The 16,895-nt window shown below is 61.3% G+C and overlaps 1 protein-coding gene across 1 annotated transcript in view; it reads right to left on the bottom strand.

The window, feature by feature from the left end:
- Window positions 1–16,895, bottom strand: part of COL7A1 (collagen type VII alpha 1 chain) — a 30,618-nt gene that overhangs the window by 1,995 nt on the left and 11,728 nt on the right. Inside the window, exons 42-113 of the mRNA XM_032412679.1 lie at window positions 16,666–16,710; window positions 16,551–16,586; window positions 16,159–16,203; window positions 16,040–16,075; window positions 15,872–15,904; window positions 15,503–15,535; window positions 15,270–15,323; window positions 15,134–15,193; window positions 15,002–15,037; window positions 14,818–14,898; window positions 14,679–14,714; window positions 14,436–14,480; window positions 14,191–14,262; window positions 13,923–13,967; window positions 13,644–13,670; window positions 13,416–13,445; window positions 13,217–13,297; window positions 13,105–13,140; window positions 12,993–13,028; window positions 12,823–12,903; window positions 12,529–12,564; window positions 12,092–12,154; window positions 11,812–11,856; window positions 11,082–11,117; window positions 10,973–11,008; window positions 10,768–10,863; window positions 10,626–10,661; window positions 10,503–10,538; window positions 10,348–10,395; window positions 10,011–10,046; window positions 9,756–9,878; window positions 9,473–9,673; window positions 9,344–9,379; window positions 9,203–9,256; window positions 8,951–9,019; window positions 8,830–8,874; window positions 8,647–8,709; window positions 8,471–8,515; window positions 8,108–8,143; window positions 7,942–7,977; window positions 7,756–7,800; window positions 7,506–7,538; window positions 7,364–7,426; window positions 7,238–7,273; window positions 7,078–7,158; window positions 6,878–6,946; window positions 6,716–6,751; window positions 6,596–6,637; window positions 6,115–6,159; window positions 5,982–6,026; window positions 5,255–5,290; window positions 5,112–5,171; window positions 4,866–4,973; window positions 4,606–4,677; window positions 4,428–4,463; window positions 4,168–4,236; window positions 4,026–4,070; window positions 3,764–3,799; window positions 3,616–3,651; window positions 3,480–3,536; window positions 3,259–3,330; window positions 2,700–2,771; window positions 2,455–2,490; window positions 2,060–2,140; window positions 1,748–1,801; window positions 1,620–1,673; window positions 1,485–1,547; window positions 971–1,033; window positions 751–867; window positions 489–566; window positions 338–391; window positions 117–165 (exon numbers count right to left, since the gene is read on the bottom strand). Coding sequence (XP_032268570.1) covers window positions 117–165; window positions 338–391; window positions 489–566; window positions 751–867; window positions 971–1,033; window positions 1,485–1,547; window positions 1,620–1,673; window positions 1,748–1,801; window positions 2,060–2,140; window positions 2,455–2,490; window positions 2,700–2,771; window positions 3,259–3,330; window positions 3,480–3,536; window positions 3,616–3,651; window positions 3,764–3,799; window positions 4,026–4,070; window positions 4,168–4,236; window positions 4,428–4,463; window positions 4,606–4,677; window positions 4,866–4,973; window positions 5,112–5,171; window positions 5,255–5,290; window positions 5,982–6,026; window positions 6,115–6,159; window positions 6,596–6,637; window positions 6,716–6,751; window positions 6,878–6,946; window positions 7,078–7,158; window positions 7,238–7,273; window positions 7,364–7,426; window positions 7,506–7,538; window positions 7,756–7,800; window positions 7,942–7,977; window positions 8,108–8,143; window positions 8,471–8,515; window positions 8,647–8,709; window positions 8,830–8,874; window positions 8,951–9,019; window positions 9,203–9,256; window positions 9,344–9,379; window positions 9,473–9,673; window positions 9,756–9,878; window positions 10,011–10,046; window positions 10,348–10,395; window positions 10,503–10,538; window positions 10,626–10,661; window positions 10,768–10,863; window positions 10,973–11,008; window positions 11,082–11,117; window positions 11,812–11,856; window positions 12,092–12,154; window positions 12,529–12,564; window positions 12,823–12,903; window positions 12,993–13,028; window positions 13,105–13,140; window positions 13,217–13,297; window positions 13,416–13,445; window positions 13,644–13,670; window positions 13,923–13,967; window positions 14,191–14,262; window positions 14,436–14,480; window positions 14,679–14,714; window positions 14,818–14,898; window positions 15,002–15,037; window positions 15,134–15,193; window positions 15,270–15,323; window positions 15,503–15,535; window positions 15,872–15,904; window positions 16,040–16,075; window positions 16,159–16,203; window positions 16,551–16,586; window positions 16,666–16,710 — 3,967 coding nt within the window. The remainder of the gene's footprint in view (window positions 1–116; window positions 166–337; window positions 392–488; window positions 567–750; window positions 868–970; window positions 1,034–1,484; window positions 1,548–1,619; window positions 1,674–1,747; window positions 1,802–2,059; window positions 2,141–2,454; window positions 2,491–2,699; window positions 2,772–3,258; window positions 3,331–3,479; window positions 3,537–3,615; window positions 3,652–3,763; window positions 3,800–4,025; window positions 4,071–4,167; window positions 4,237–4,427; window positions 4,464–4,605; window positions 4,678–4,865; window positions 4,974–5,111; window positions 5,172–5,254; window positions 5,291–5,981; window positions 6,027–6,114; window positions 6,160–6,595; window positions 6,638–6,715; window positions 6,752–6,877; window positions 6,947–7,077; window positions 7,159–7,237; window positions 7,274–7,363; window positions 7,427–7,505; window positions 7,539–7,755; window positions 7,801–7,941; window positions 7,978–8,107; window positions 8,144–8,470; window positions 8,516–8,646; window positions 8,710–8,829; window positions 8,875–8,950; window positions 9,020–9,202; window positions 9,257–9,343; window positions 9,380–9,472; window positions 9,674–9,755; window positions 9,879–10,010; window positions 10,047–10,347; window positions 10,396–10,502; window positions 10,539–10,625; window positions 10,662–10,767; window positions 10,864–10,972; window positions 11,009–11,081; window positions 11,118–11,811; window positions 11,857–12,091; window positions 12,155–12,528; window positions 12,565–12,822; window positions 12,904–12,992; window positions 13,029–13,104; window positions 13,141–13,216; window positions 13,298–13,415; window positions 13,446–13,643; window positions 13,671–13,922; window positions 13,968–14,190; window positions 14,263–14,435; window positions 14,481–14,678; window positions 14,715–14,817; window positions 14,899–15,001; window positions 15,038–15,133; window positions 15,194–15,269; window positions 15,324–15,502; window positions 15,536–15,871; window positions 15,905–16,039; window positions 16,076–16,158; window positions 16,204–16,550; window positions 16,587–16,665; window positions 16,711–16,895) is intronic.

The raw sequence follows: 16,895 nt of genomic DNA on the forward strand, positions 1-16,895 counted from the left end.
CATCTCCTTCACTGCTCGAGCCCCGTCGGGTCTGCGGACCCTGCCTGCCCCTGTCTAGGGGAGCCGGGGTGGAGTGGGAATGGGACCCAAGAGGCTCTGGGCTGGGCCGCACTCACCGCAATGCTGACTCATCTCCTGACGCACAAAGCCTCGAATGTCATCCTCCTGGGAGCACAAGACCACAAAGGATCATGAAGCACCCATGGATCACGGGAGAGACAAAAGGCATATGATGCAGGGCTCACGGAGGGACAGCACTGAGTCAGGGGCCCAGGCCCAGGCGGTGAGGGTCCTGGGTGCGGAAGGTGGGGCCCAGCCCACCCAGGCCCACACTTACTGTCAGTGCAGCTTCTCCCTTTTCCCCGCGGGGGCCGGCGGGCCCTGGCCGCCCCTACGCACAACGGATGGGACAGGGCTGTGACCCCCGATCTTAGGGACACTGGAGGTCACCCTGGTCTCCGACCCTATGCCCAGGAATCCCCACTCACCTGCTCTCCTCTCTCTCCAGGGGTCCCAGGGGCTCCAGGGGCACCCACCACTCTCTCTCCGGGGGGGCCCCGCTCACCCTAACAGATACAAGGACCCAGTGAGCAGTCAGAGGCAGTGGAGGTCAGAAGTCGGGAAAGTGGGAGATCGTAGGTTCAGAGACTGGGGCAGGGGCCTCGGGGATGGGTTGCAGGGTCAGAGGTCAGTGAGGTTGGAAGAGTCAGGGAGGTTCAGGGGTCAGGAGTCAGAGTCCGAGCTCTTTACCTTCTGGCCCTGAAGTCCTTCGGGGCCTTTGGGACCAACACTGCCAGGTGGCCCAGGGGGACCGCTAGAGCCGTCACTGCCCCTGGGACCTGGGAAGCCCCCAATTCCAGGGGGCCCCTGTGGAGAGACGGTCAGGGTCAGTGATCAAAGCCCCCAAAGATGGACGCACTTCCAGTAAGTACAATCTCCTTAGTTCACCATGACCTTGTTCTCAACTTACCCGCTCCCCTTTCTCGCCCTGGTCACCCTTGGACCCTGGCTGCCCATCAAAGCCTCTATCACCCTGGGAATGGAAAGAAGCATAAGAGACCGTCTGCGTCGGCCTCCTCAGCTCAATGGCCGTGAGCCCCTTGGCCCAATGGCCACAATCTTCCATGACCCAAGCACCTGTGATCCTACGATCCCAGGACCCTTGGTCTGCCGTGCTCCCCATGACCCCGACCTTACTGTCATACTCCTTGCCCTGATTCCACCTATATCCTTTATACAGACACTCCAACCTCCCCCACTAACCCCTTAGCCCTGATGCACATCTCCCCACTTCACCTCTCATCCCTTAATCCTAAATCCCCACTGTGACTCCAACCCACCTTGAAACCTTAAGACCAACCTCATTCTACCCCACAATGTCCCAACCCTCCATAACCCTGTTGAAATGACACCCCCATCACCCTACCATGATCTTCCCTGCCCCATTCTGCCCCCCTTACGTCCACTGTTGAGAGACCCCATACCTTGGGACCGATCAGGCCCTCCTTCCCAGGGGCCCCCGCCTGGCCTGGCACCCCCGGCTCCCCCTGGAGAAGAGAAAACATGAGCTGGGCCCTGGCCCACCCATCCTCTCCCCATCCTGGGTACCCCACACTCACCATATCTCCCTTGCGTCCTGCCAGCCCAGGGCGGCCCAGGGGACCAGCTTCTCCCTGCAGCGATCAGGTGGAGGGGTCAGACGTAGGCCCAGGCCCCACAGCTGCCCACAACCCTGTCACCTCCATACCTTATCTCCCTTCTCTCCATCGAGGCCACAGGCTCCCTTTATCCCTCGCTCACCCTGCGGGGAAAAAGCAGATGGAAAAGTGACTTCCAGATACTTCACCCTATAACCCCTTGACCACGAAACCACTTTCCAAATTGGCCTCAGACACTAATCTCTGACCTTCCAACCCCTAACCCAATACCCCACATTCAACCCCAGATATCCCAACATCTGACCCCAGATACCTGACCTTCAACCCCAGATACCTTGCCCTCCAACATTAGCACCCCCCACCCCCCACCCAACGAGGAAAAAACCCCAGCCCCTTCCCACCTTGAGGCCCCGGGGACCCATGAAACCAATATCTCCTTTGTCTCCTCGGACACCAGGGGCTCCATCCTTTCCTGGGGATCCCTGGTGGGGAAAGGGGTCAATATGAAGTCAAGGAGGTCAGGAGGGATCCAGGAGAATCACTCTGGATGAAAGGAACAGGGAACATCACAGGGTGAGAGTCACTATTGGAGGCCAGAGCTGCTGGAAGGGCAGGGCTGTCCAGGGGCAGGGGTCACCCTGTGGGTGGGATCATCACAGCAGTTACTGTGAAGGTGGGGGCCCCGGGCAGCATGAGGACACCACGAGAGCACCAGTCACTGAAAGGTCAAAGGCCATCACATGAGGACAGGGGCCCTGTGGGGCAGGGCGTCTCTGTGGGAGCAGGGGCATCTTACCGGGTCACCTGGGATCCCTGCGGTGCCAGGCTCACCCTGTGGGAAGCACAGATGGGGGAGGGCAGCCCTTCAACGTGACTGTCCCCCATGCCACTCAGGGACTCCCAGGCCGCACACAGATCCCATGTAAACACACACGTGGCCAACAGGGAGGGAGGCTGGAAACCTTCCAACATTCAGAGGACACCCACAAGACAGATGTTTGTGACCGGTGGGTCTGGGTCTGTGCCTGGGGTGGGGCTGACCTTGAGTCCTGTGAGTCCACGAGCTCCCAGCAACCCGGCTGAACCCTTGTCACCAGGCTCTCCTTTGGTGCCCTGTGGGTGTGACCGGGAGAGGGACACAATCAGGACTAGACCGGGCTAGAGGCTTGGAGTGAGACTGGAACCTGCCGGGTGAGGAGAGCCAGCCAATGCTGCTCCCACCCACTGCCCCCAGCGGGGCTCATTTCTCACCCCATGCTCTCAGATCCCTGCCCCTCCCTCCTACCACGGGGCCCCTACACCTACCTGGAGCACCCCTGATACCAGAAAAGCCCCTGTCTGTTCCCAGAGGGCCTTTCCTGGAGCTACATTCCACAGAGCTCCTTGGTGACCTCACATGGAGGTACTCGAGACCTCCGGGGAGCCCCCATCCTCTCAGCCATCCCACAGAGTTACTACAGTCCACTGAACCCTTCCCCTCTGACCCCCCAAAAGCCCCCCATCCTCCCCTCCTATCCTCACAGACCCTCAATAGAGCCCCCACAGCCCACAGAAACCCTCTCCCAACCCCACACAGAGTACCCCACCCTCTTCCCTGTACCTTCTCTCCAGGGTTCCCATTGTCTCCACGAGGTCCTTTGTCACCATCTATGCCCGGAGGCCCTCGTTCGCCCTGGGCCAGGGGTCAGAAGTCAGGGTCAGGGGCTGGAGGGCCCTCACCCCATCTAAGTTTGAGCTCTCAGATCCCCTGGCCCAGCCCCCAGAGGAGCCCCTCCCACATCCAAGAGAGACCCAGGTTGTCCAGGGGCCAGAACTACTCACCATGTCTCCCTTGGCACCCCGTGGCCCTGGAGGCCCCACAGCCATGGCTGCATCACCCTGAGTGGACAGGGGGCAGTCAAAGGAGTCAGGAGCACCCTTAGTCCATGCCTCTGCCCTCTCCCATGCCCACACTCACCTTGTCACCCTTTAGCCCTGAGGCTCCAGCGTCACCCTGTTGGGTGGAAGAGTGTGAATCTCTCCAAACCGAGGAGTTCCAAATCCTGAATTACAAGATCTAGCCCCAACCCTGCCCACCCTGGGGATCTTTTCCCCCATGTCCTTACCTTCTCCCCACGCTCGCCCCGGCTGCCTGGGGGCCCCTATATGAGAAGAAGACAACAGTGAGCTAAGGGAATTTGGGGGCATTAGTGGGGAGACTGCTCAGGGGGCAGGGGAGGACTAAGGAGTCCCAGGGGAATAGGAGAGATGAAGGACCAGAGAGTACATAAGAAGAACCAGAGGGCCACAGAGAGTGTCCCAAGGGCACAGAGAGCACAGGCAGGGGACTGATGCCACACCGCTGGCGCTTTCCCCAAGGGGACCCACCATGAGTCCTCGGGGTCCCTCCTGGCCAGGACGGCCATCTTCACCCTGCATGTTGACATTAAGTTCATTGACTCAGAAGCTGGAAATCAGAGGTGAGAGCTGTGCTAAAGGGGGCTGTGGCCGCAGAGCAGGACATACATACCCGGACACCTGGCTCCCCACGCTCCCCACGCTCGCCGCGGGCCCCGGGCAGACCTGCTCCAGGGTCTCCCTGGAGATCAATAGGATACCGGGGATATGCGAGAGGAATCAGTGGCGGACAGAGTGGGACAGATAGGGTGATGAGGGTCAGTGGAGGCGGGAGGGGTGATGGGAGTCAGTTGAGGCAGGAGGGGGTGACGGGAGGTCAGTGGAGGTGGGGGGTGACGGATACAGGAGAGCCAGCAGCCTTGTCCCATCTACCTTGTCTCCTTTGAGTCCAGAGGCTCCGGGAGCTCCCTGCGGGCAGAGTAAGGTGAGGGTCCCGGGCCCCTCAAAGGCACACACACATACCCAAGCACGCAGTGTGTCCAGTCCCCACATGGACAGACTCCAACACACCGGAATCAGATACCTGGGACACTGGGGCACTTCTACTCACCATTGACCCTGGTGGTCCAGGTGGCCCCAAGGGACCTGGGGCACCCTCTCTCCCTGGGAGACCTGCCAGACCCTACCGGAACAATGCAGCGAAAGAGGCAGAGGGTGACTTGGGGACCTTCCTCCTCCTTGGCCCCTCCAAGACTGGGAGCCCCCGAGGCAGGGCCTGGGCCCCCTTCTCCTCCTCACCTGCTCACCCACTACCAGACTCAGAGGTCCTGAAGTCACCAAGTCCCCACATGCTGTTCTCAGCATACTTACCCGCTCTCCACTGGGGCCTGGCTGACCCATCTCTCCTCGAGGCCCTGTCTGACCAGGGAATCCGACAACACCAGGAGCACCAGGGGGGCCAGGGGGGCCCACATCTCCCTGGAACAGAGATAGCAAAGGGAGGAATGGTCCCAACGGGACTCCTTCCCAGAACTAGCCCCCGGCCTGCCCTCCTCTTCATCCTTCCAGGGACCTCCCTGCCCACTGCCCACCACCAGTGACGGGGCATCGACTTACCTTCAGACCTAGAGGACCAGCTGGCCCAGGGGGGCCCTGGACCCCAACTCCTGGGTCACCCTTCAAGGGAAAGAGGGGTCAGGTCAGGCCCAGGGAGTCTCAGGAACATGACCTCCAGCAGAGACACTTTAGGGTATACATACCTTATTACCCTTGAGTCCAGGAGCCCCTTTTTGACCCTAAAAAACCAAAGTAAACAGTACTTGAGGGGAGGAACGTGAACCCAGAGCTGAGACATGGCCCAAGAGTATTCCCAGGGCCGCTGAGATGTGCTCATGGAGACGTGGGACTCAGACATGTACACAAGGACTGACTCACAGGAGCTCAGAGGCGACGATGGACTCGTGAGGGCACAGACAGAGGGAAGCTCAGATGTGAGCACAGATACGGGTGAGTTCGGGCATGACTACGGACACGTAGTGTCACACAGGAACACAGGCTCAGGGACCTCAGATGTGAGCACAGGCTCACGGGAGATCCCATGAGCATGCCAGTGCAGGAACTCAGAGCCACCCCAGCCGAGGGAGCTGAGACCCGGACTCGGAGGGGGCAGGGGATCCGGGAAGCATAAGCAGGTGAGCAAGAGAAGCCCCCAGGAACTGTGCTGTGTCCTGAGACCGGGGGCAACGGACAGGAACCACACACGTGTGCTCAGACACACTGAGGAGCTGGAGACCAGGAACAGGCACCAGGAAGCAAAGACGCCTCCCGCCTCCCCCGGGGAGCGTGGAAGCCAAGAGGCTTGGTCCCTGTGTGCGCCCAGGAGCAGGATCCTGAATGCTGGAAGGTGCACAGGCCCGGGAATGGTGCCTCGGGTCCACAACTGCACTCCTCCTCCCAAGCTCAGACTTGCCCAGACCCCAGACTCACATCTTCCCCAGGGTCTCCAGGCTCCCCGGCATGGCCAGCTTCACCCTGCACAGAAAGGGCGGTAAGGGGGTCTAGCCACCCAACCTGGCCCCCTCGACCCAGCGCTCTGGCCCTTGGGCCGGGCCCACCTCACCTTCTCACCCCGAGGCCCTGGCAGTCCTCGGTCACCTTTGGCCCCCTGTAGAGGCAGGGGACAGGAAGCAACATGGGCATTAGGGTCATTAAAAAAGGATACTCAAGGAAGGAGGCATGAGGCCCGCGGTCAAACGTGACACGTATTATGGAAGCCGAGCGTCACGTATTATGGAAGCCGAGCGTCACGTATTATGGAAGCCCAGGGTCACGTATTATGGAAGCCGAGCGTCACGTATTATGGAAGCCCAGGGTCACGTATTATGGAAGCCCAGCGTCACGTATTATGGAAGCCCAGGGTCACGTATTATGGAAGCCGAGCGTCACGTATTATGGAAGCCCAGGATCATGTATTATGGAAGCCGAGTGTCACGTATTATGGAAGCCGAGTGTCACGTATTATGGAAGCTGAGGGTCACGTGTTATGGCAGCCGAGCGTCACAAGGATGGGTGATGGGTGCTGTCGGAGGCTCCACACTCACCGGCTCTCCCAGCAGGTCTCCCACGAGGCCTCCAGGCGCTCCCTGATGTGGGACAAGGGTCAGTGGGATGCCTTGGCCTCCAGCACTTGGCCCCTCCCCCCAGGCCTTCCGCACACTCACCTTCTCTCCCTTTGCTCCAGGGGGCCCGACCACAGCCTGTGGGGAATGCCCAGTGAGCTACCTCGCCTCCTGCCTTCTCCCCAGCCCCACCCCGCCATCCCGGATGGGAGGCCAGCACTAGACACGGTGAGGCACGGAGGGTCGGGGTCAGGTCAGGATCACCTGTCCAGGAGCCCCCATGGGTCCAGGCTCTCCTTTAGGTCCAACAGGGCCGGGCACACCTGGTGACCCCTGCGACAGAGCAGTGTGAAGAACTCAGAGCCTGCCCACCGCCCCGGCCCTGCTGCCCTGCTCCCCTCACCCTCCGGGCACAGGACCGGGCCCCGTCCCAGGCCCGAAGCAAGCTGCCCCCAAACACACACCGGCACGCCAGGAGCTCCTCTGTCTCCATCTTTTCCACCAGCACCATCACGACCTGGGGCTCCCGGCTTTCCCGTCTCCCCCTGAGAGGCAGGGGCTCTGTTAGGGGCCTGCCCATGGACTCCTGACTCCTGGAGCCCGGCCTCGATCCCCAGGACTCACCACTTGTCCAGGCAAACCTGGCGCCCCCTGAGGACCCTGAGGGAGACAAGTCAGATATGAGGGGGACATGGGACAACGTGGGACCCAGAGGGCAGGAAAAAGTGTCCCTGCAGGGACCTCACTCACCACCAAGCCTGAAGGGCCAGGAGGGCCGGGAAGTCCCACAGCTCCAGTGGGTCCAGGCAGACCCTGGGAGAAGAGAGAGTTCAGGGCAGGGCCAACCGCACCTGGCTCCCTGTGGCTCTCACCCATGAGCTGGGCCACTCACCCGTCCCGGTGGTCCTGTCTCTCCAGGCTCCCCCTGTGGAAAACCCAGAGACTGCATCACCCACAGAAGGACAAGAGGCTCCTCAGCCCCTGTCCATAAGCAAAGGCCCCAGGGATGGGACACCGGGGTGCTCAGCCCCACTGCAGGGTGACGGCATCCCAGGGCTTGGCAGATGTTACCCTGGTGTGGACCTGGCTCCAATGAGCCTCCTCTTCCTTTTAGCCACACACCCGCACACACCCATACTCACCTTCAGGCCAGAAGGACCCTGGGGTCCTGCGGGGCCAGCAAGACCCTAGAAAAAAGTAATAAGAGCAGGGGACAGGGGTCAGAGTTATCAGCCCAGGCTCGGGGATTCATGCAAACAAGGCCTGGCTCCTTAGTGGGGATCAATGCCCAGCCCACCCCCACCAGACTGTAAGCTCCCGTGACTCACCGGGGCACCGGGTGGCCCAGGGTCTCCATGGCCACCCTGTTGGAGAGAGAAAGAGTCTGATGAGGGGGAGCCAGTGCCACCCCCCCAGGGAAACTCAGGAAGGACTGCCCCCTGTAGGATGGGGTTGGATGGGGGCAGGAGCGGGGGATGATTCTAGGATACTCACCACTGGGCCAGGGGTCCCCCTCGGACCTTGCAAACCCTGGATAGAGAAGGGGGCTGCTGAGCCTCAATCTGGGCCTCACTTGGGCCTGTTCCCACCCTCTGGAGGCCTTTGTCTAGGGAGCCCACTTGTAGGCCGCCCTCCCCCCCCCCACCGCCCAGGCATAGATCACCCCGCACCCAGGGCCCGCCCCTCAGGGATAATACATAGTGGCCTATATGCGCGCACACGCACACGCACACAGATCGGGCATCTGCACTCACAGCTGGGCTCTCAGGCACAACACCCTGTCACCAGAGAGCCCGCACATGGCAGAGAGCGGCTGTCCCCGGGAGCCTGGGCCACGCCGTGCCTGCCACCACCTACCGGCTTCCCTTCGGGTCCAGCCACACCACGCTCTCCTGGTAGGCCCTGGAGAGAACAGATTTAAGGCCATGCTGTCCCTCCCCGAGACACTCCCAGGCCGTGCAGACTCCAGTCCAGACCACACTGTAAGAGCCCGGGGCTGGGGGGCGGGGCTGCGCATTGTGGTGCAGACTCACCCGGCTGCCGTCCAGACCCCTCTGTCCGGGCTCTCCCTGGTCTCCCTTGAGGCCTGGCACACCCTGCAAGCAGAAAGGCATGCCCTGAGCCCCCAGTCACTGCCGTGTGCCCACGTACACACCATCCCTCGTGGGCTCCCATAAAGGAGGGGGAAGCACGGTGCGGGGAGTGGGGGGCCTCACCCTGTCTCCCTTGGGGCCTCGGTCGCCGTCACTGCCTGGCTCCCCCTGTAGGGATGACATGTCAAGCCGGGCCCTGGTGCCAGGGCAGGAGGTGGCCCCCTAACTGATCCCACACACTGACCTTTGCGCCCTTGAATCCAGGGGGTCCTTGCACTCCAGAGAGGCCAGGATCTGGCTCTTCCACAGCCACCTACACATACAAGGTCACAGGGGAGAGAGGTGTCTGTCACAGAGGCACGGAGGGGTCCTCCTCACTCACAAGATCCCACAGGAGTTTGGGTCAGAGACACCACATAGAGTTTCTGGGGCCTGAGTTAATGGTGGCCTCCTAGTATCAAGAGTCACAGGCCTGGGGCAGGGCTGGGCTGATCACCTTGCGACCGGGGGGGCCGGGAGGTCCAGGGAGGCCAGGAGGGCCGTCTCTTCCCTGCAGAGAAGAAGGAAATGGCAGGGCTGCCCCAGCACAGCGCCCAGGCAGTCCCACCCCACAAGGACTACCCCCCACCCAGCTCACCTGTTCTCCACGTTCTCCTTTCTCTCCCCGTTCTCCCTGAGATGCAAATAGCAGGGTGGGGGTCATGTCCAGGGGGGTCCAGCTCCTCCTGGGCCCGCATCTCCAGCCCTCCTGGCTAGCCCCGCTTACCCTCTCTCCTGGCCTTCCTGCCTCCCCCGTGCTCCCAGCCCGGCCTGGGAGCCCAGGAATGCCAGGCTTTCCAGGCTCCCCAGCAAGGCCGGGAGGTCCAGGGGGGCCCCTCTCTCCCAGGGCCAGGCCTGGTGGCCCCTGAGGGCCAGGGTCTCCACGATCTCCCTTCAGCCCGCGTTCTCCAGAAAAGCCGATGGGGCCCTGGAGGAACAGAAGAGTGAATGTGGCTAGCTGCACAATGACGCTGTCCCCAGGGCGCCCCCACCGAGCCGCAGACACACACCTCCTTGCCCGGGGGGCCCCGCTCGCCTGGCTCCCCCTTAGGGCCACGGCGTCGGTCGGGCAAGGGCAGGAAGCTGCCGGAACTCTCATCCCAGGTCTCCACGATCTCCCGCAGGGCGGACGTCTGAGCGATAGAGAGGGGTTGGGGAACCAGGGCCTGTCCCTGCAGCCACCCAGGCCCCCACCCGGCCATGTGGGCACCACTAGCCCCACGGGGCTCCCATCTGCTCCCACTCCCAGCCCCCAAACAACCTACCTTGATGCCAATAGTTTCCAGCAACCGCTCCACATTCTGGGGACAAAAGCTGGGGTGAGGGGCGGCCCTCAGAGAAGCCTCCATACCCTCTTCCCCAGGCCTCTGGCCCACAGGACCCTTTAGCACTGGTTGAAGAGGCCTGAGGCCCTGGAAGCCCCTCCCTGGTGTGTCCCCATTGCCCGGCTCCCCGAATGTCAGCTGTGGGAATCCCAGCAGGGCAGGGGACTGAGCACATGGGACAGAACCCGTGGGGCTTCATGGCAAGGGAGAGGGGAAAGAGGTGGCTCCCTCAGGCCTGTGGATGAGAGTCAAGGACCGGGTCCTGAGCTTCACTCACCCCAACGCTCCCAGGATCTCCTCTCAGGCCACGCTCTCCAGGGAGGCCCTGGAGACACCAAGAGACAAGCTGCTGGGTCCAGTTTCTGGGGGGAGTGTGTGTGCGGAGGTGGGAGCTACGGCCACCTGGGCATGTGAAAAAGGTGGGGACCTCACCTGTTCCCCTTTGGGTCCAGTCTCCCCACGGTCACCCTGAGAACAAAGAATGATCAGGTGGGAGAAATGCCCCAACCCTGCTCAGCCCTCACCACACCCCCGACCCACCATGTGCACACTCACCTTGGGGCCTGCGTTTCCCGGAACCCCAGGAAAACCCTGAGATAGGACAGAACACAAAGCAGTCACACAGAATCATGGCACCCCAGAAACATAATGGCCCCTGTTGCTCCCAAGTCCTAGAACTCCCCTCCTGGATACTCACCTGGCCAGAGGGGCCCACCTGCCCCGGGAGGCCTGGGGGGCCCTGGAGTCCAGGGCTACCAGGAGCTCCACGCTCACCCTTGGGACCATCGTGACCCTGTGGAGGATGCAGCCAGGATCAGGACCCTGAGACCCCGGAAAAGAGTGGAGCCGTATCCCGCAGAGTCGGGGTCAGGGGACAGATTGCAGAGGACTCCAGCACTTACTTCTCTCCCAGGGGCACCCGAATCTCCCTTCTCTCCCTAAGGAAGACAAGGGCACTTTAGACAGGGCCCTAATCTGAGGCCGGAGCAGACTCCAAGTGAGGGGCCTTACCTTCCTTCCATCTTCTCCAGGGTCCCCGGGTTCTCCCTGTGGGCAGAAGATTCACGTCAGCCCCAAGATTCACAGACTGTCTCAGTCTGTCTGCACATCTTCAACCACATCTACATATGGCCACATACATGTATACACAGGATGGACGTGAGTCTGTGTGCCCCTGGTACTTTGAGAATCATCTGTATGTCTCAGGATCCGCCTGCAAGTCTTACATGTATTATCTCAATATGTGTGGCCCTCTGTGTATGAATGACTGTGGACATAACTGCATGTGTTACACGCCAGAGCCTTGGACATGTGTCTCACCATACTTCAACCCAAGTCCGCCTGTGGCCCGGCTTCCACATGCGTCTTAGCACGTATCTGGGCTGGGTGGCGGTATCTGCGTGTCAACATGTCTCCAAGCTTCCCTGAATGGGGCCTCACATCAGTACGGCTGCACCTCTCCATCTGTGTCTGTGGCTCTCCGCCCGCGCCCTTGGCTGTGCGTGATCTCGGCAGCTGTCAGTCCATCTGGGCACCGGGCAGCGCGGCTGCACGGCTCACGGTCTGCGAGGCTGCGTGCGTGTGCACGTGGACGTGTGTGTAGGTCCGGGCTAGGTACGTGGGTGTGGATACAGCCCAGCAGGGGTCTGCGTGTGTGGCCCGTGTGTATCTGCACATCTGGGCTGTGTGCACGTGCCGGCGTTTCTCAGCACGTGTCCCTGTGTCTGCTCTGGACACTCACGTTTTTCCCATTCAGGCCAGGCTTCCCATCGTCTCCCGGCCTTCCCTGTGGGAAGAGATCATTGATCAGGAGTCAGGGCCCAGGTGAGGGCAGTAAGGCGGCAAAAGGGTACCGTGAGGGGCGCCTGCCTGGCTGGCTCAGTTGGTAGAGTGTGCAACCCTTGAACTCAGGATCATGCGTTCGAGCCCCACGTTGGGTGTAGAGATTACTTAGATTACTTAAATAAGTAAGTAAATAAACTTAAAAAAAAAAAAGGGGTACCATGAAAGCTCAGTCTCACCTGGATTCCAGGGGGGCCAGGTGGGCCAGGGGGGCCATGTTCTCCTCGGAGGCCCGGAAGCCCCTGCAAAAAGTCTTTGCTAGGATTGAGAGAGCCCCTGAGAGAGCCCCCGAAGCACACCTATGGACTGGAGAGGACCCCACTAAGATGCTCCTTGAGGGTAGAGACCCCTAAAATTTGGAGGTTTCATTGAGGTCCCCTGCTAAAACTCCCCAGGAAAGAACCTCCAGGACTTGGGGGACCTACTAAGGCCCCCAAGGCAGAGAAGGTCAGAAAGCTGGACCCTGCTAAAGCCTGCCTGCCAGGGACTGAGAGCCTCCCAAGCCCCAGGCTGGACCAACTCCCACTGTTCCCACTGACACCGTGGTGTGGCGACCCGGCTGCAGTTCATGCTGGACCCCTGAGCCACCCTGAGCCTAACATCTCCCCTCACTTACGTCTCTCCCTGGGTCTCCAGCTTTGCCTGTTGCACCCTGAGGAGAGACTCAGAGTCAGGGAGTCTGCAGTGACCACGGGGTCAGGAGCACGCCCCGCTGACACGACCACTGCTTCCCGCGAACTCAGGGCCTGCCAGGCGCTAACCCCCCCCCCGCCCAGGCGGGTTCTGGGAGAAGACACAAACACCCCATCTGGCTCCGGAGCTCATCAAGACCACGAAGACCCAGGTGAGGCTGGGGTCATGTGAAGAGGGAAGGGGAGGGCGTGACCACACAGGGCCCATCACGACTCACATGCGGCCCAGGGGGGCCAGGGGCTCCCAGTTTCCCATCTAGCCCACCACGGCCATCCAGGCCGGGTGGACCCCGGTCACCCTGAGGAAAACAGAGAGGTAAGAGGCCTCAAAGGATAAGATGGACCTAAGAGCCTGGTTCACGGCTGAAAAACCTCCCTGCCCTCTCACCTTCTCTCCTGCTGGGCCTCGGACACCTGGGTCCCCCTGGAGAGAATAAGGTCAGATAAAAGGTGAGGGTAGGAGAGGGACTGAGGCTGCTGGGGCAAAGAGCATCACTCACCTGAGGGCCTGGGGGCCCCCGAAGTCCACTGACACCCTGAGGATGGGGGGAGGAAGAAATCAGAGCAGGCCTTCCCAGACCCACACCTCCTCAGGGGACCAACCACACTTACCCTCTCGCCAGAGGCTCCTGGGGGACCCGGGTCACCCTTGGGTCCTCGAGGACCCTCCTGCCCACGGTCCCCAGGCTCTCCCTGTGGCAGAGACAAGCTCGTTGAAGGAAGAGCCCGAGGGCCACAGGCATGCCCCTCATGGAGGCACTTGGGATGCTTCCTGTGCTCCGAGTCCTGCTCCACCCACAGACCCTGGTACCTTCTCTCCAGCTCCAAGTCCCGGGTCTACCTGGGGGGAGGGAAGGGAATGGCCAGTGAATGGCTCCGCAAGGAGAAGTGGGGCCAGTGAGGGGCTATGGGATCAATGGAGCTATCAGGAGGCCATGGGGGAAATGGGAGCCAGTGGAACGGATGAAGGGACACCATGCAGCACCAACAGGGGCAGGCGAGAGAGATGACAGAGGACCAGACTCAGCTCAACCCTTACCAGCCGTCCAGGGAGTCCTGGGGGACCCTGGGAAAGGAAATGATTATGGTCAATAGGAGCCCCGAGGTCCCAGGGCGTGGCTCAGGTTTGCCCCAGGCCCAACTCTGCTCCCAGATTCCCAGAAGCATCCCAATGCCAAACCCCAGAAGGCAGGTCAGGCCCGGAGGTGGCCATCAGTGGCTCCCCACCTTGACCTCCAAGCCCCTTATGTGGCCACCGACCAGACCAAACACTGGAAATCTCCATCCCTCCAGAGCCCAGGACACTGGGGGTACTCACCGGCTCCCCACGGACCCCCTTGGGTCCAGATGGTCCGGGGCTGCCCTGCAGAAAGTCAGGGGGTCAGGGTCACTCAAGACAGGCGGCAGTTTCAGGGAGTTTGGGAAGCAAACTAAGGACTCATGGGGATCCTGGTGGCCTCTGGAGGTTGCGATGAAGGGGTCACAGGGGACTGTGAGGATTGAGCATTGCAGGGTTGGGCGGCAAGAGCAGGGGCTGGGAACTGGCTGGTTGAAGTTGGGGTTAGGGGTCAGGGGTTAGGACTCACGTTTTGTCCATCCTCTCCAGGATCTCCTTGGTCCCCCTTCTCACCCACAGGCCCCCGAGCTCCAGGTACCCCCTGGGAAGAGCAGCTGGCCTGAGACAGGCTCCTCCCAGCATTTTGCAGGTTTCCCATGAGCCCCCCCATGCTGCCCCAGGTTCATCACCCCCAAACCATGCCAGAGTTTTCCGTCACACCAGGCCTCCCTCCAGACTCTCCAGCATCCCCTTACTTCGCCCTGCCAGGCTTACCCGAAGGCCACGCTCGCCAGCTTTCCCAGGCAAACCTGGGTCACCCTGGTGATGGAGAGAAAGCCACACTGAGCAGGTAGGCTGGACTCAAACTCTGACTCGGGGAGAAGGGGCAGAGAAGGGCCTGGCACCAGCTGGACAGTAGGCAGGGGAATGGACTGGATGACCTGGTGGAGCCCCCAGCCCAGAGGGATCCCAGTTCAAGGGTAGAGGCTCAGAAATCACAGTGGGAAGGAGTCTCACCGGGGGGCCCGTGTCACCTTTCTCTCCAACTTCACCCTGTGAGACAGGAGAGTCAGCCCTGGGCCCCAGATGCCCCGTGGTGCCAACAACACCCTACTCCCCTGTCCCCCAGGACTCCCCCCAACTCCAGCTTTCTTACATCTCGTCCTCGGGGGCCGACAGGTCCTGGGGTGCCAGGCCGCCCAGGGTCTCCCTTCTCTCCAAGAGGCCCCGAGTCACCCTGTAGAGGAGGCAGAAGTGAGGTGATCACGATGCAAGTAGCCCACCCTTGGGGGGTGGTAATCCCAGAAACCTCGAGGTTACTCAAGGTCACAGGTACTCACCGGGGGTCCTGCTCTGCCGGTGAGGCCAATGGGACCCTGCAGGGCGTGGGAAGGGGGTACAGGACTTAGCTGGGGCTCCCAGGTACTACCTCATCTCCTTCTATCACACTCCCCAATCCCACATTTATTCACCCGGTCTCCAGGGTCCCCCTTGGCGCCAGGGTCTCCGGGAAGAACCAAGCCAGGTGGGCCCTGCGGTGGAAGAATCAGACGTCAGGGAGCACAACCCTCACCTGCCCTACCCCCTAGACTCTTTCCCTTCACTCACCCGCTCCCCTTTGAGTCCTGCAGCTCCTTTGGGCCCAGTGGGCCCCACATCTCCCTGGAGGTGACAAAGACCATCAACCATCAGCATCAGCCCCAGGTTCCATGAACCACCCCCCGCCACCACCCTGACCTAGCAATCATGCAGAACTCTCTACCCCCCAGGGGCCTCCAAGCAGGCCCTGTGACCTTGACCTCAACCCTGTGTCAGCCTCCTTTCACTCTCGCCAGAATTACCTTCTCTCCTTTGGCCCCGACACCGTCAGGTCCCTGAAAACAAACAGGACAGACATGCTTGGCCCCACCTGGGCACGCAGTACTGTGTGGCTGACTGGGGATGGGGTAATATCAAACTGCAAGTCACGGAGCTCAGTCTCTGTCCAGAGATCACAGAGTCACGGCTGGGAGCCGGGCAGGGGTTACACGGAGCTCATGACCTGTGTGACATCACAGGGTCACAGGTGACAGCCAGGACTCAGGAGATGTGTTATAGCATAAGGAGAGTCACAGAACTCTTAGCCTGCTCAGGGCCCCAAGGTTACGAGGTCCCAGCCTGGAACGCTGGTCTACAGGCAGGCCAGTGCCGGCCGTCCTTCCTTTGCTCACCACTGCGGGGTCCCCAGGGCGACCAGGCTCCCCCTGTGCAAAAAGGACAGAGGCAGGGATTGGTCAGAGACCCACCTAGGAACCCAAGGGCCTGGTGTCCCACCTGCCACGATCCCTCCTAGTACGGGGTGCAGTGGGGAGGGGACTGGTCCCCAGGCAATGACCCACCTTCTCTCCTCGGCGGCCGGCAGGTCCTGGTGGTCCCTGCATGTGGAAAAGGTGTGAAGCCAGAGTGGGAGGAACACATGAAAAGCCCTCTCCCGGTCCCACCACAGTCACAGACTCACTTCGGGCCCCTCAGCTCCGGGACGTCCAGCCACTCCAGGCAGCCCCTGGGGAAGAAGAGCAGACATGCTGGTCTGGGGGGGTGGCAGCAGGGAGATCATGGCAAACAAGGGCTAGAGGCTGTGAGGGTGCAGGAGAGAGGGCACGAAAGGTCAGGATTCAGGTGGCAGGGGTCGAACTCAGCGGGGCGACGGAGACCAGATCAGTCAAGGTCAGTTCAGCAGGGTCAGGAGGTTAAAAGCGGGTCCCAGGGGTTGAGGGTTAGAGCCCGCATCAGCAGGAGTTATGTGAGGAGAGGTGAGGGGCAGGGGGAGTCAAGGTTGAGAAGTCAAAACCAGGAAGGGGCACAGAACTCGAGTCAGCTGGGCACTGGCACTGGGGTCAGAGGGCTCACCTGGGGTCCCACTGGGCCGGGGGATCCACGTTCACCCTGATGGAACAGGATGGGTCAGAGCTGAGTCCAGCCCCAGACCCTCTGGGGCCCCAAGAGACCCCTCGGCTGCACTTACCTTCTCTCCAGTTTCACCCACAGCCCCTTTCAGTCCTCTGTCACCCTAAGGGGAGACGGATAGGAGAGGTGCCTTGACTGTCAAACCGCAGAGAAGGTGTCTCAAACTCTAGCCATCCTGCCCCTGAAACCACAACCTCTGACCTGTTGAGAACCCTCATCTCCTGATCCCCCCACCTCCCCCAAGCCTATAGCAGTCCCAGTGTGTCACACCCCACACCTGACCCCCCC

Source organism: Phoca vitulina, unplaced genomic scaffold, assembly GCF_004348235.1.
Source record: "Phoca vitulina isolate PV1807 unplaced genomic scaffold, GSC_HSeal_1.0 scaffold13, whole genome shotgun sequence".
Taxonomy (NCBI): Eukaryota; Metazoa; Chordata; class Mammalia; order Carnivora; family Phocidae; genus Phoca; species Phoca vitulina.